At 38.4% G+C, this 15,633-nt stretch overlaps 1 protein-coding gene across 14 annotated transcripts in view; it reads left to right on the plus strand.

The window, feature by feature from the left end:
- SCUBE2 (signal peptide, CUB domain and EGF like domain containing 2) overlaps positions 1 to 15,633 on the plus strand; it is a 71,410-nt gene extending 55,777 nt beyond the window's left edge. For 10 of the 14 annotated variants that reach the window (XM_025169664.2, XM_025169659.2, XM_025169671.2 and 7 more), the window contains 4 exons: positions 4,868 to 5,065; positions 6,940 to 7,092; positions 8,779 to 8,858; positions 9,752 to 12,962. In XM_025169664.2, the coding sequence (XP_025025432.1) occupies positions 4,868 to 5,065; positions 6,940 to 7,092; positions 8,779 to 8,858; positions 9,752 to 9,904 (584 nt within the window). In that variant the 3' untranslated portion in view covers positions 9,905 to 12,962. The other 4 variants (XR_015797084.1, XM_088145959.1, XR_015797085.1 and 1 more) reach the window with 4 other exon arrangements.

A 15,633-nucleotide genomic window follows, 5' to 3' on the forward strand; every position in this document is an offset into this window, starting at 1 on the left:
TATGTTGGATTCCGGCCCCTCTTGGGATACAGCGTGTTTGACTTCCTTGCTTTCTTTGGTGCCAATCTCCATGCAGCTCATATAAGTGGAAACAAGGAGAGGCTGTTAGCAGCTTGATCAGGCTTTCTACTCAGAGTTCTATAGCTGTACCTAAGGGTTTGCTTCCTAAGACCTTTGTTTGCTCTCTTCTACCCACTGCCAACAGGATGTACCAGTCTCCCTCATTCCAACGTAGTATCCCAGCTGGCTTCTAAAGGGCTCGTTTCATTTCATTTCATTTCATTTCATTTCATTTCTACCCCACCTTTCTATTCTGGTGAGTAAAGACAGTTAATAAAATTAAACAAAACAAAAACATAATATGAAAAATTAACATACATTTAAATTAATACTAAAATTGATACAAAATAATTTAACAATTAAAGGCTTAGCAAAAAAAGATGCACCTTCAGTATGTTTCCCAATACTAAACGCATGGGATCCACACTTAGCTCCCAAGAAAGTGTGCTCCATAGCTGAAGAACAACACAAGAAAAGGCTCTTTTACATGCCAGAAAGACTGGCCTTTGACAGCAAGAGCCGCTTCCAGAGGGCATCTTCTATGGATCTTAGCAGCTGGATGCATTCATAATGGGAGAAAGAGTTTCTTAGATAGTCAAGCTGTAAGACTTTTTGGTCTTTAAAAGTGAATACTAACTCCTTAAATTGTGCCCAATTAAAAATGGCAACCTGTGCAAATCTTTTAATGCAGGTATGATAGGATCCCTGTATCTTACACCAGTTACTTTTAGATGGTAGCCCCCGATTGAGTGCATTGCAGCATGCAGACCTTAATTTTGCCATATGAGAAAGGTATTGTTGTTAAATAGATTCAGCCTACTTTGGTTGGAGTTATACTACCTCTGAAAGAGCAGTTTTAAAGTCTGGGGGTGCACCTTCATCCTCAGCTATTATTGGATTTGCAGACAGAGGCTGTGTGTGGAGCAGTTTCACACAATTATAACTGCAACCTTGTCTGAGCTGATTAGATTTGACAAAAATTATCCACTGGCTGGTTGATGGCCTTAGCTGGGGCTGATGGCCTGTATGGGGGAGGGGGGGCAGTATAGCCCCTTCTGGTTCTTTTACACCTTTCAGTGACTTTCAGTACTGTGATGGAATGTCTAACAGACCATGGGAACACGGAGAAGGGAGAGACCCTTATGGAAGAGATTTTTTACTCCAGGAAAGGGGGAAAATGTGAGAAAAGGATTCAGAGTAACAGAGTAATTATGCTAGTATAAATTGAACCAGAGAATTGCTTTTGTTATATTAAAGAAAAATTCTGAAAAATTCTGTTATATTACTGTAGTAGCAATTGTGATATTTCCAGAAATCCAAGTGGTTCTTGTTTCCTGAGTTTGTCAGTATCAAAGGGCTTCATAGTACCATTGCCCATGATATCCTTCTGGACCTTCTGCAAAGACTGGGAAGAGTTGGGGATAAAGTAGCTTTTAGTGACCTTCTGGACTTGTCTTCTGATGATGATAAGGAAAAATTACAGCCAGGGGCATCTAGGGATAATAGTTCTGGGGGGAGTGATTCCAGCAGCTCCACTCTGGCTGGGACAGATCCAGCAAGCCCCCAGGGCTCCCTGCTTGCACCCACTGATAGCCTTCGAGACTCTGAAATTCACCCACTCAATCCCAAACAGAGGCATGCCTTAACAATACAACGGCAGAGGGCTGAGTTCTGCAGGTCAGATAGACTGGCCAAAAAGCAGGCTAGCAGGAGAGTAGACTCTAATGGTGCCTCAGCTGTTCATTTGGGTGGTGGCTCAGCTTGGCTTATTCATTGGCCTCCCTCCCTGAGAGAAAATGCTGAGAATAACTTCTCAGGCCTCAGCTCTGTTGTGTTTACCTTACTGTGCTTTGAATTCTGGATTCTGTCTCACCATGTCTCTTATCTTGTCCCTTGGATTTGTTGTTTGTTTATTGGATTCCTGGTTTCACCCTGGTCCAAGCCTTTGGCTAAGTTGCAGTTGCCATTTTTAGATATAGGTAGAAGGGACTCTTTTCTTCTAAAAGTTCTGCCTGAGTTTGCATATCATTGGACTATGGAAGGTATCCAGCTTGCTGTTTTTTTGGCTGGCAGGCAGCAGTGCCAGCATAGAAAAGTAGTTCTGTTTCTTCTTAAGTAAGTAGTTTCAGTCAAGAATGGTAGGGAAGGAGAGATCAACCCAGAGGTTCTCCCATGTGGGGTACCACCAGGTTGCCCAGGCCTAGCCAGAGATGTTGTCAAGATCTTGGCTCATGTATGGAGCTGTTAGTGACTGAATGGGAAGAAAAGGCTGAAGTTGAATCCTGGCAAGACAGAGGCACTGGTTGTCCAGAAACTTTCCGGCTCTTTACCTACCCTGGTAATTACTCTGGAGAATGTAACACCTCCCCAAAGCAGTATTTCCCTGACTTGGGAGGCCTCCTTGACTCACAGCTACTGCTGGATAAGCAGATGGTAACCCTGGCTTGTGCAGGCTTTGCTCTGCGTTGGCAGGTGCACTGGTTGCAGTTTGATCTACATTAACAGCAATTATCCCTACCCATCTCTAGGTTGGACTACTTCAGTGTGTTATACATGGGGCTGCATTTTAAAACAGCCTCAAACAGGCAATTGTCACCGAATACAGCAGCCTGATTACTGTTGGGTAAGAACTGCCAGATTCATATAATGCCAGTGTTGTAGGTGTGCTTTGGTTGACTTCTGAGTACAATTCAAAATGCTAGTCATTATCTTTAAAGCCCGACATGGCTCAACACTTTGATAATTTAGGGACTTCCTGCTTCAAGTGGAACTTCCTGCTTCAAGTGGAACTGATCCATCCAATGAATATGTCTAGCTTAGGGATGCTGAAGGTTCCCTCTATGTGAGCTCTGGGAAGGAAGGCTCAGAAACTTTCTTTTTCACCATATACTCCATCCTTATGAGCTTTCCATGCAGACTCAAGACACCCTTCCTGAGAGCTTTTAAGAAGGTGGTTAAAATGGAATGTTCCAAAGAACATATGATCTCTAATGTTGTCAGGAGTGGTTGCTATGAGAAAGATTTATTATAGTCTTAATGGGAGTGTGGGTTATTTGTGATTTTCATGGTTTTATTGATATATGTAAACCACTGGAAATCCATGTGGAGTCATTGGTATAGAATTAATATCACAAAGTCTGGATTTCATTTCAGCTTGTTCTTCCCCACGTACCCTAGTGTATTACTGAATTAGGCAATATTCAAAGCAACCAATTATTCCTTGGAATTAAGAAGTAAGGAGCAACAGAGATGGGTACCATCAGGCTACTAAAGACATCCCACCCAAAGCCTTACACCCATAAATGTAAGGAATGATTTTGAGGGACAGGAGGAAGAGCTGCTACCAAGACAACAGTCAGATAAAAGAAACCTAAGTCTAGAGCAGAACTGTAACCTGAGAAAACATCTCAGGCAAGACCCTCCCTAGTTCTCACAAAGATAAAGGGAGAGAAAGGGGAAGCACATTCAGACTTGCAAGATTTTGCTACTGTAACCTCTATCTATCTATCTATCTATCTATCTATCTATCTATCTATCTATCTATCTATCTATCTATCTATCTATCTATCTACAGTACCTACCTACCTACCTACCTACCTACCTACCTACCTACCTACCTACCTATCTATCTATCTATCTATCTATCTATCTATCTATCTATCTATCTATCTATCTATCTATCTATCATTTTATATAGCCACCCATCTCACACAAGGTGACTCTAGGTGACGTACAACAATTAAAAAATAAATACATTAAAAAATGTATTGGGCCTGTAATGGACCTGCATGACTTTGTTTTCCTAATTTGGTCTATCTTGGAAAGCTGGCATCAGTCAACAGCATAAGTGTTGAACAGTAGTCTTCCAGCACTATCTTCTGGACATAGCCATAGAGGAAAGAATGGAATCATTGTTAAACAGTGTCCCCAAAACCTAATCCCACCTAGCAGCCCAAAACACTTTCATGGTCAATGTACTGAAAGCACCAACAGATCTAGGAGATCCAACAGGGCTTCATTCTTCTTATCCAGTTTTCATTGCAGGTCATTTATCAAGTCAACCATACCAGTTTTAATACTCAATACTGTCACCATCTAAGACATGTAGTGGTTTCTCCTCAGCCTCCATGAATGGAGAGTGTGGGTAAATCATGGAGAAGATCAGAAGAAGGAAACCATTAGCTAGAAATTTTTGTCTTTGTAATGGAGGAAGGGTTTTCTTTGTCAGTCCAGAGAATATATTTAGATAAAATGTGAAATGAGGGAGAGGCCTATGGATTGGTGGCAATATTTGGTCAGCTTGGAGACAATAAAGACAATTATTGGTTGGTTGGCATATTCAGCAAACATGTTGGCATAATCAGCAAACATGTTGATTTCTCCCTTCCGGTGAGGGGATAGAACATAGTGATATGAATATCAGAATAGCTACAAAAGTTATGAATGATGGTTACCAGGATGCCACTGGCACAATCCATGTGTCTATTACATTTTGGGTAAATGGGACAGTCTGGTGGTGCAGTAAAACAGTCATATGGAAGGACTGTGTATGTCATCTTTGTCAAACTTGGAAGATACCAGGTCCACAAATAATGTTATATGTGAACATACTTCATTATGAATTACTGCAAGCAGTTGTATACTAATAATTGTTTAAGAAACCATATGCTTGATTTCTATATAGAAGCTGAAGCTGTTTGGTTTAGAGTGTTCAATGAGTTTGGTGGCATTGCTTATCTCCCCTCCCCCGCTTTTTTTTTTTGCTCAGGCCATAACATAGATAATAGATTCCTTTTTCTTTTTTCAGACAGACATTGTGGTGGTGAGCTTGGAGAGTTTACTGGATACATTGAGTCCCCAAACTATCCTGGAAATTATCCTGCAAATACTGAGTGTACTTGGACTATAAATCCACCTCCTAAGCGCCGCATTTTGATTGTGGTTCCAGAAATATTTTTACCAATAGAAGATGAATGTGGCGACTACTTGGTGATGAGAAAAAGTTGTAAGTCAAAATGAAGTGATTTTGTTCTTCTGGATTTTTGTGTGACATGCAGCTCTTCATATTAGCCTTTTGCCTGAGCCAAAGCCAGTCTCATGAAATTAAACTCTAAAATGTAGTGCCACAGCTTCCAGTGACAACCAGATTTTGCAAACATTCTGATATTAAGATGACAGAAAAAAGGAGGAATAATGTATTTTAGACAGTGCTATGATACTTCATGTATCGAGCCCTTTTTACATTTCTGGAGATACAGTACAGGTAGTTCTCAGGTTATGACAGCAACTGGGACTGGAATTTCCATCGCTAAGATGTCATGTGACTGCATTGCTTAGCAGCAGCAATCCTGGCAGTCCTGGTTACCGTTGTAACCCCAGGACCATGCAGCTCATTAAGCAGGAAGAGGTGGGAGTCCCAGGCAAGGAGTGCAGGGTGGTGGGTAGATGCTGTGGGGAGGCACTATGGATTGTAGGCGGGCCAGGGGGGCAGCAGGCGCTTCTGAGCACCGGCGGGCACCACGGGTGGGTGCTTCTGAGAACAGGTGGGCCAATGGGGGCTGTGAATGGACACCACAAAGCATGGGCAGGTGGGGGGTGCTATGGATAAAAGATCCCTGGGATCTCGTATTCCTTAGCAAGGGCTGCTCAGGAGAAAAAGCAGTAGTAGTAACTTGGGACCTTCCCTGCCAGCTTCCCCATTGACTTTGCTTGTGGGAAGCCAGCAGGGAAGGTTGCAAATGGCAATCATGTGACTGCAGCTCATTGCAATGTCGTAATCACAAGCTGGGCACCCGAGTGCCCAGATTGCAATCAAGTGACTACAGAAACGCTGCGATGGCCACAACTTCACAGACCAGTCGTAAGTCCCCCTCATTTAGTGCTGTCATAATTTTGAATGGTCACTGAACAAGTGGTCGCAACTTGAGGACTACCTGTGTAACTGTAGAGATACGCTATTGTATCAGCTGTTGCTGGGTTATATCAGGTATAAGGTGACATAAAAAAGCTATGCTTTGGCTATAGGCCTACGTATAATGCTTAAGTGAACAAAGGAGCATGCACCAATTGTCTTGAAATTCTAGTGTTTTATTTTCCTTGGGCTGTTGTCTTCGGATTAGTTCAGCTTGCTGCAAAGGTAAATAAGACATCCTTTTCATGGGAAAAAGGTATCGATGCCTTGTAGGTGGAGAAAGCTCCTTTGTACAATTTAAGTAATTACATACAGTACAAAAGAGCAATGTTAGGAAAGCAGTATGTTAGATATTGGAAATCTGTGTTTCATTGGCTTGTTTTGGTAGTAAGAACATCAATAAAATTAATGGCCAATGATATGACTAAGGTATAACCAGGTAGCTATTAATCAGTGTAGTGATGTGATGTGAAACATGATCTTTTATTTTCACTGGAGATACTATCCTAGATCTTTTTCCACCACAGCCTGCAGAACTATTATTTTGGAAATGTTGGGAAGAGCTTGACAGTAATCTAAAATGCACCAACCTCCTTTCACACTATGTTGAGAGGAACAATGACAAAAACTGCATACATGGCAATGGAATTGAAAAACAAATTCCTCTTAGGTAACGAACAGCCTTCACCGTTCTGGCACCATAGAACTGTACTGTGATTGTCACCCCAGAATTCTCAATTGTCATAGCCAGCATCATGCCTGACCAGGAAAACACTGTACCGAAGCAGGCTTCAGTAGGTAAATATAGTGATTACTGATAAGCAGTCACCTTCTCCTTTTCACTAGAAGAGACTTTGGCAGTGGGATAGCTGAATGAGATCTTCAGGAATCGAGGAAATAATAGGTCTTTATGGAAAAGAAAACATAATAGGACTCTGATGTCTGCCTTTGTTCATTTTGTTCGGAAGCTTCCTCCAATTCGGTGACCACATATGAAACCTGCCAAACCTACGAGCGCCCTATAGCTTTCACTTCTAGGTCCAAGAAGCTGTGGATCCAGTTCAAATCAAATGAAGGAAATAGTGCAAAAGGGTTCCAGGTCCCCTATGTAACCTATGATGGTAAGCCACCGTTAGAACTCAAGAGAATTGAAGGGTGGGCATTGTGTTTTTGTCATTTAGATTTGTATACTTCCATATCTGAAGAAGGTAGAGAGGGAAGATCTCAAGAAGATGAATAGGTAGAGAATAGCTACTTAACACCTGAACTTTCCAGGACTGTACATGGAACTCTCGCTCGCTGCATTCACACATCATGCTAAACCATAATGTGATTTGTTGATTTGGCCTACTGTACAGTGCGAACCCAGTCACTGTGGTTTGTAAATTATAGTTTATGGCTAAGTCAACAAACCCATGGTTGAGCTAACCATGGCTTGGTGCAATATATGACTCCAATCATAGTGTAAATAGCTTAGAAAATATTAGCAATCATTGTGTTACTTGATGCTTGAACTGTTGATAGATCTTTATGGATTGAAAGCCAGTCTTGGCAGAGATTAACCTGGAATACAGACATATAGACTCCTATTTATTTGGGGCAAGTATATGTTGTTTATTTGAGAGTATAGAGTTAGGATTCCTGGATAGAAAATGGTAGTAATTGCATTTTTGCAGCTTAAGGATTTAATAAAGGATTTTTATGAGAAAAATATGTCTGACTTGACAGATGGCTTTCTAAAATCATGCCACGTCTTATAGTCAGCCACGTCAGCATACATCATTTCTGCATAAAATGATATAGGTTTAACTGTACCTGATAAGAGAAATTGTTAAAGTATTGGGGCCATGATAGTAAGGCAGATTCTGTATCTGTTTTCAGAAACACTCTGAATGTTTCATTGTTGTTTGTATTTTACATATCACATTTTTTACAAGATATGTTCTCTGTGATACTGTACTGTGAATTCTCTATTCCTTGGTTATTCTACTGAAACTCAGATTATATTTTTAGATTTAGGAATAACTATCATATGTTTTCACTCTGCTGTAGGAAATGACTTTTCTCATAATGTTCCAGTGGTTTCACACTTTCTGCTTTGAAGTTGAGTTTTGGACTAATCAGTGTTTCAGGCAGATGCAAAGAGAACTAGCAGCTTTCTCTTAGTGTGATCTCTGGCCATTATTCCAACTTAAACAGGAACTACCCTCAGGGTAACGACCAGCCCCAAACAAATCTGCACGATGAACTCCAAATGCCTGACATCTGCTTCCTTTAAAGAGCTAAATCTGGCTTTGCTGTAATCAGTGGCAACTTTCTGATCTCAGTTTTTGGAGACTTGATCTAATTTCCATAATAAAAACACATTGGTGGAACTAAAATCACATGCTTGGTATAAAAATAGCAAATGCTATTGACCAATGGTTTTGTTTATTATACAAAGACAAGAGGGAATAAGAGTGTTGGTGGTAGATTTTTTTTTCTTAAGGAAAAAGTTTTTGAAGTGTTACACAAAGAGTTTGTAAGAGTGCTTTGAACATAGTAGTATCAACATTCTACTATGGAAAACTTTGTTTCTGTTTTTTTATATAGTTCTTTTATTTAAATTATTTTGGAATATATTAAATCTTCAAATCAGAAAAGTAAACCTCTAATTTTGATTGTACATTACAAAAAAAAACAACCACCCTGGGATGCTTCTTAATTGCTTTACTTCAAAAATAAATGTTCTGCTGTTGCCTAAATGGAATATTTTTGATTCTTTAACAAATAAGCAAGATTAATGTTGTTTTGTGTGTTCTGAATAGAGGATTATCAGGAGCTAATAGAAGATATAGTCAGAGATGGTAGACTTTATGCATCAGAAAATCACCAAGAGATCCTTAAGGTAATCTTATTTATAAACTTGCTTGAAAGAAAATGTGAATTAAGCTTTTTCATAGTCAAAAGATTTATGCTGTTAGTTACGGTTTGTGAATTGCAATGAGTTGGCAGGGGATTAATAAATTCTTGTGACAGAGGGAAGTGGGTACCAAGGTAGAAAGGTAGGTATATCTTCCTAACAAGAAGCAACTATCTGCTACTATTATTATTTTATTTTTTGTCTTGCCTGTCTGGAACAAGCCCTTACTTGAAAAGCTGCTTGAGGCAGAGCTGATTAAAATACATTATTACCTACAGCAGAAAACCAAAAGTGATATCTTTATTCATGTGCCCTGAGACTATATGTAGGTAAGGAGGGGGTGGGAAATTTCACAGTAAAATACTGTTTCCAGCTTGTGAAGTGGTAAAAACAACAGAAAACTTTAGAAGGTGCTTGGCAATAATGAGTCTTCTCTCTTCCACATTTTAAAGCTCAGCAAGGCTATATCAGGAATTCAAGCTGATCTTAACATTTCTAAAGTAGCCCTATGTTTTATACAAAAGTGCTGTTAAAAGCTCCAGCGTGATCTTGGGGTTGAGGAATTGGAATGGCACCAGGAAACCCTCAGTCTAGCCCACCCTCAGCCACAGACATTCACCGAGACTCTCAGCCCAAGCCATGCCTCAGGTTTGTTGTTAAAAAAACAGAGAGAGCACCATCCATAATGACTTGAGCTCCTATACAAAAGGCAGGATCTAAATCTGACATAAATAAAAAGAATGTAGTGCATTACCTGGTTAATAGCCCTTCTCTGACTTTAGTTTTTAATGGTTACTACATTAAATGTTGTGCTTTTGCCCTGTTGTTTTCTTCAAGTCGTCATCAAATGATTAAAAAAACTGACCTTACTCTTTCAGGATAAGAAGCTGATAAAGGCGTTGTTCGATGTCTTGGCACACCCACAGAATTACTTTAAATATACAGCACAAGAATCTAGGGAAATGTTTCCAAGGTCTTTCATTCGACTGTTGCGCTCTAAAGTCTCCAGATTTTTGAGACCTTACAAATAATGTATATTAAATTTTTAAAAACTTAAGAAGTTCTTAACTGTACAGGCTTGTTTTATATTCTTTATATAGGGCAGTCTGGAGGAAACTGCTGAGCCAATTGTATACAACGTGTATATTTTAAATTAAAAATATAATTATTTCATTCCATGGAGTTTTTTTCTTTTTTCTTATTATCCACCAGATGATTGTCTATTTTAGAAAAATTGCACAATTGTCTTGGAAGTGATGCAGTGATAAGTAATCATGACTGATGTGGATATTCTTGAAAAGCAGCTTTCAAGAATTCATGATGGCTGCAGTATAAAACAGTAGATCCAGCATTTTGGAAATGTCCATTCATACCACTTTGGAATTTCGGAGGTGCCAAGATGACATAGGCTTAAATGTTGCTGTTATATGAGAAAGGAATGGTTTTCAAAGCACAATTTCAAAACAAACCAAAGGATGATGTGAGTCTTGTGCTTGTCCATTGAATAGGAGTAGTACAGTAGACTTTCAAGTTGATTTTAGAGTGAGAATGATAGTAATTTTTGTACAGAATCCTTTATTTCTCAAGATTCTACGTGGCCAATTGAATAGGAAGCACAGTAACATTTATTCAGGTTACCTTGGAGGAAGAGTAAATATTTATCCTCTCAGACTTTCCCATGCTAGGTGAATAAAAATTGTGTGTGTTGGGGGTTGGGGAGAAGATCATTCTCTTGTCCATGTAAGTGGGCAATGATATGTATTGATTATATTTCACTGTTTAAATATGTTAAGCTTATATTTTAAAAATTACCTTTAAAAGTATAATTTAAATAAAGAAAATGCAGTAAATTAGTATGGCTCAGATAGGGTTATATTATGATATGCAGGAAAAAAAATCTTCTGTAAAACAATCCACATTATTCCACAGCTTCCTTAATTATTTTCCCAATGCTGTATATAAATGTGCTCCTTTTTTATATACCATAGAACTGTCCCTAAATGAAGGGCTAAATTCTTGACTTGTGGGAATAATAATCTCTCAGTTATTTTTATCCTTGTTTTCCACAAGAGGGCAGCATGTGGTACCAATTTAATTCTAAATAAACAGTACCATAAATAAATAAATAAATAAATAAATAAATAAATAAATAAAACAGTTTTATCCTTAGTCAATTTAAAATAGTGTTCAAAAGTATATGAGAATGTGTGCATGTGCAGAAGCATAGAATGAATACATGTTGCTGGTTTCATTTGGCAATTACATGCAGTCACATCTTTGAGGCTTTTTCTTCAGGTTCACTGTTAAAATGCTTTCTGGCTCATCCTAGAAAAAAAAAACGGTTTTCATTATATTAAAGATAAAGATTATTGTGAATTTCAGGGTGAGACCAGTATGTAAGAGTATAATCTATCATGTTCTGGACTATTACCTCTCAAGGATGGTTTAACTGGCTTACTTGCATATTGCAGAGAGTTGAACTAGATGATCCTTGTAGTGTCTTCTAACTCCACAATTTATTTACTTACATATACATATACATACTGTACATACAGTGTATATGCCGCCCAACTCCAGTGACTCTAGGCAGCTTACAATTAAAAGTAAAAAATACAAAACACAAACAAGAATAATGAATGGGCCAAAAACATCATATAACCAACACCCCACCCCCCCTTAATCCAGCAGGGGTTCAACCTTCACTCTGCCTCACAACCTGGGAGAATAGCCAAGTCTTTAATAGCTTCCTGAATATCACCTGGAGCTTTCAATTCTATGATTCTAGGTTAATTGATGGCAAATGCATGTTGCATCAGTTACTGTTATTTAGTACTATCTACAGTATATGTTGCATATGTGTAGAATGCTCCTCCAGCCATCGGATCTAGTAATTAATCAGCAGAAGTTCACCTAAGATAATTATTGGAAGTAATACAGGATTCAACATATTGTGGGTTAAAATAGGAACATAAGGTTCTAAGCCTACCATTTAGGATGGTCCATTCTTCCATATCAATATATTTATAGTTTGCAGTTAGACAATATTTTTCTTGAAGAGATGTTTGATATTAGGAAGTCTTAGAGTGCTAACCAGATCCATCCATATCCTCTCTAATCTTTGACCATCCTTGCTTCAAATATGTCTTGTGGGTCTAAAGGTATTCATAGACTCAGAAATTTATTTATAAGAGGAAAACCTGCAAGTTCTGAAGAAATAGCAAACAGACTGGGAGATATTTGGATATTCTGGCTACAGTTCATGAAGATCTTTCTGTAAAAGAGAGAGATGACTCATTCTGTTTTGAAAGGCTAAACATTACCTCATCAGTCAGCTCAAAGAATGTGTTCTAAAAATTTACTCTAGATACTTTTCACACAAAGGAGGAGACTAAAACACTAAAAACACTCTGGGAATATGACTTCAATTTAATTACTTAATATACAAGTTGGAATGAAGTATGGGCTGCACCACTTTTAGAGACATCCACAAAATTAAAAGAGGTAGCAATAAAAATTGTTTACATGTGCCATTTTACTCCAGTGGGACTAAGAGCATAAATCCTCTCTATCAGCTTAATGATTCCTTATGTGGTGGAGTTGCCCAATCATCTTGGACTTCTGGTCCAAAGTATTTGGAACGATCTCTGATATTGTTTCTGCAGTATTGCACTCTATTCCTTTATTAAGCTTACTAACAAGGCAAATGAGTTACAGTTCCCTTGTTTTATTTTATAAACAGCAATATTATCAGCTACTCTTTTTCAATCCATTGCTATTAAAACACTGGTGAAAAATGGGAAAAGATCTCCCCATTCAAAGCTGGCTTGCAAAGGTTTAGTAAATAGGAAAGAGTTCTATATGGACAGTCAAATCTGGACACTCAACAATATACACTGATCTTGTATCAGTTCTTCTGGGAAGCATTAATACATAATTAATTCAGAGTGTAATCTTTGGAAGATTTAATTGGAATATGGAAAGTAGATGTTACTTTGCTGGTATTCCATTTCTGTTTGTTGATATTATTTGTTCCCAAATGCTGATTAAGGATTTGTAAGATGTTGTGCAAAATATTATAAAGTTTTTTTTACTTATATCTAACAGCTCTTCTGAGAATTTTTTAAAAAAATTAAAGTTGTACAAGTGAATGATGTAGCTATTGTATTTAATCCTTTCATCATATCACTCAAATAAAGATCACAGGATTAGCAATTTGCTTTATCACTCAATTACATTATTTCCAGATTTGATCAGGTTTATAGCCTGGAAAATACTGATAATAACCAGTCTGAATATCCTTTTATTAGTCATCTTGCTGTTCATGTAAGCAACTGTCCATTTGGATATTTATAAATAATGGACAGACCCACTCTTGTTTGTGATTTCATTAATGTAAGAATGCTAGCCGTTCAGCATTTTGCTTCTTCCTAGGTAGAAGGGGTAACAAATTTGAGTTGCCAGACTACGAATCTAGCCCTATGAGTACCTTTAATAGTGGTTGAATCTGTAAGATATCACAGGTGATGCTTATACATCAAGCTGCCATTAAAGACACCAAAAGTACTTTTTTCTCCAGGTTACTTGGCAACTCTAAGTGCACTCAAGCAAACATTTCCATAGAACTTTCTTTCATTTCAGTGAGGATCATGTGGTCAAGAGAAATATGTAAAATGCCCAAGATTTCCACATTGATGTAATATTAATAACTTAGTTAATACTAATGCTTCATAAATTGTTTTGATTCTTGGCAACACTACATTTCAGGACAAAGGCCCTAGTGATAGAAATTATTTAGAAGAAATGTAAAATAGTTCTCTTCATAAGGTTTTTAGTCTTCCTGCTTCCAAGGAGACCATGTGTGATAGCCATGGGAAACACCAAAGGCATAACTGCTTACTAAGTTTTATGTTTTCTGACCAAACAAATAGGGTGACCAGATAGACATTTTTCCTAAAATTTGGTTAACTCTTGCCCTTTTCAGAAAATGACAGTCGAAGGAATTGAAAATTCAGTGCCAAGAGAATGACATAGAAACAGCAAACTCTACTTCTGCCTTACATACATAGATAACATGTTATTTGTTCTAATGAACAAATGTAGGTTAGATGTGGAACCAATTCATATTTGTTTTATTGCTAAAGAAGATCTGAAAAAAGTTAGTATGATATTCACCAATTATCTCTTCAGCATGTTGAAGTTTAAAAGGGAATCACCCAATTTTTACTTACCTTTACCATCAAAATTATGTTGCAAAAAGAATAGTAAAAATGCCTACAATATTCCCTCACCCATTTTATAAAGCCTGCAGTACCAGCAGATGCTCTGCAGAAAGAAAAGAGTAGAAAATAGAAGTAGAAATATAGGCCTGCATTTCCACTTCTCAAGTTCCTCAGAACTAAATAACAGTATCCTAAATTTGAAAGAGTTTTAAAAGCCATTTGTGATTCAGCTGCTGAGGGGCCAGATGGAGATAAGATTCTTTTGCAAAAATGAGAACAGATGTATCCTTTTATTCTTTCTCCTAGAATTTTTTTTAAATGCTTCTGATGTGCACACCCGCAATGTCTTTTTTCACTAGCTAGAAGTTACAAGTACGTGTTTGTACTATTATGTGAAACTAGCATTTTAGCAAATAATTGAGGCTAGATCACTTGCTTCCTGTTTGTGGAAACTTGTAATCAGTGTCCAGATTAATGAAGATATGTAAATGTAATAAGCCTGTCTCCTTCCCACTCCCACACTCCAGACGGTTCGATTTGCAATGGGAAAGAAGCTGCTCTTTGTGCCATTGAAGGTATCAGAGCCAAATCTTGATCCCAGAAATGGTATTTTCTGTTGAAATGACATACCAGTTTATATGTTTGGAATAAAACTGAAGGAAACCTAGTGGGTATCACCTATAAGCCAGCAGAACAAGGCAAGAACTATAGGAAGAAGCCCCAGAGGGACAAATTAGATTATTTCTCTTCAACTTCAAGGCTGCCTAACTCCTTAATGACTCTGGGTGATTTACAATTAAAAAAGAAAAACATCATATATAGGAAAAAATCACAATGACCAGAAGACTACATATGACCAATAAAACCCCCAAACCATGGGACTCTGCAGCCACCCTATCCCAAGGCCTGGGAGAACAACCTGGTTTTGGATGATTTTATGAATGCCTTTAGGTTGGGAGCTATACAGATCTCTGGGGGATGTCATTCCAGAGGGCAGGCACTGCAACAGAGAAGGCAAAATTCCTGGGTCCTACAAGGTGATACTGTTTAATTGACAGGACTCTGAACATGCCCACTCTGCCTGACCTCATTGGACGGGCAGAAATAATAGGAGACAAGCAGACCCTCAGATAGTCAGGCCTTATGCCATGAAGGGCTTTAGATAATCAGCACCTTAAATTGCACCCAAAAGCCAACTGGTAACCTGTGCAATTTACAAAACAGTGGTTGTAGTGGAGAAAATAGATGCAACAAACCAAATGGAGGCTGCACTCCCTCCCTGTCTTTTGGACATAACCAGGGTCAAATCCAATTCCTCTCTTTGCCTAATCCTTTCAGACCCAATTTGAACCTCCCTGCCTCCAGACAAAGCCTGCTGCGATCCTGTGATGGTATGCGGGAATGACCTTGGGAGACAGGATGAAGACCCAAAGCCTGATAAGAGGCAACTCAGTCTGCAGGTGGGGGAAAGGTATGGGAAGCGTTTCAGAAGAGACCCTCCCTAGTGTTCTGGAGACTAAAAAGAGGAGAGAAGAAATACT

Source organism: Python bivittatus, unplaced genomic scaffold (genome assembly GCF_059951505.1).
Source record: "Python bivittatus isolate LINGU-HERP-01145 unplaced genomic scaffold, Pbiv_v1 ctg000480_np1212, whole genome shotgun sequence".
Lineage (NCBI taxonomy): Eukaryota > Metazoa > Chordata > Lepidosauria > Squamata > Pythonidae > Python > Python bivittatus.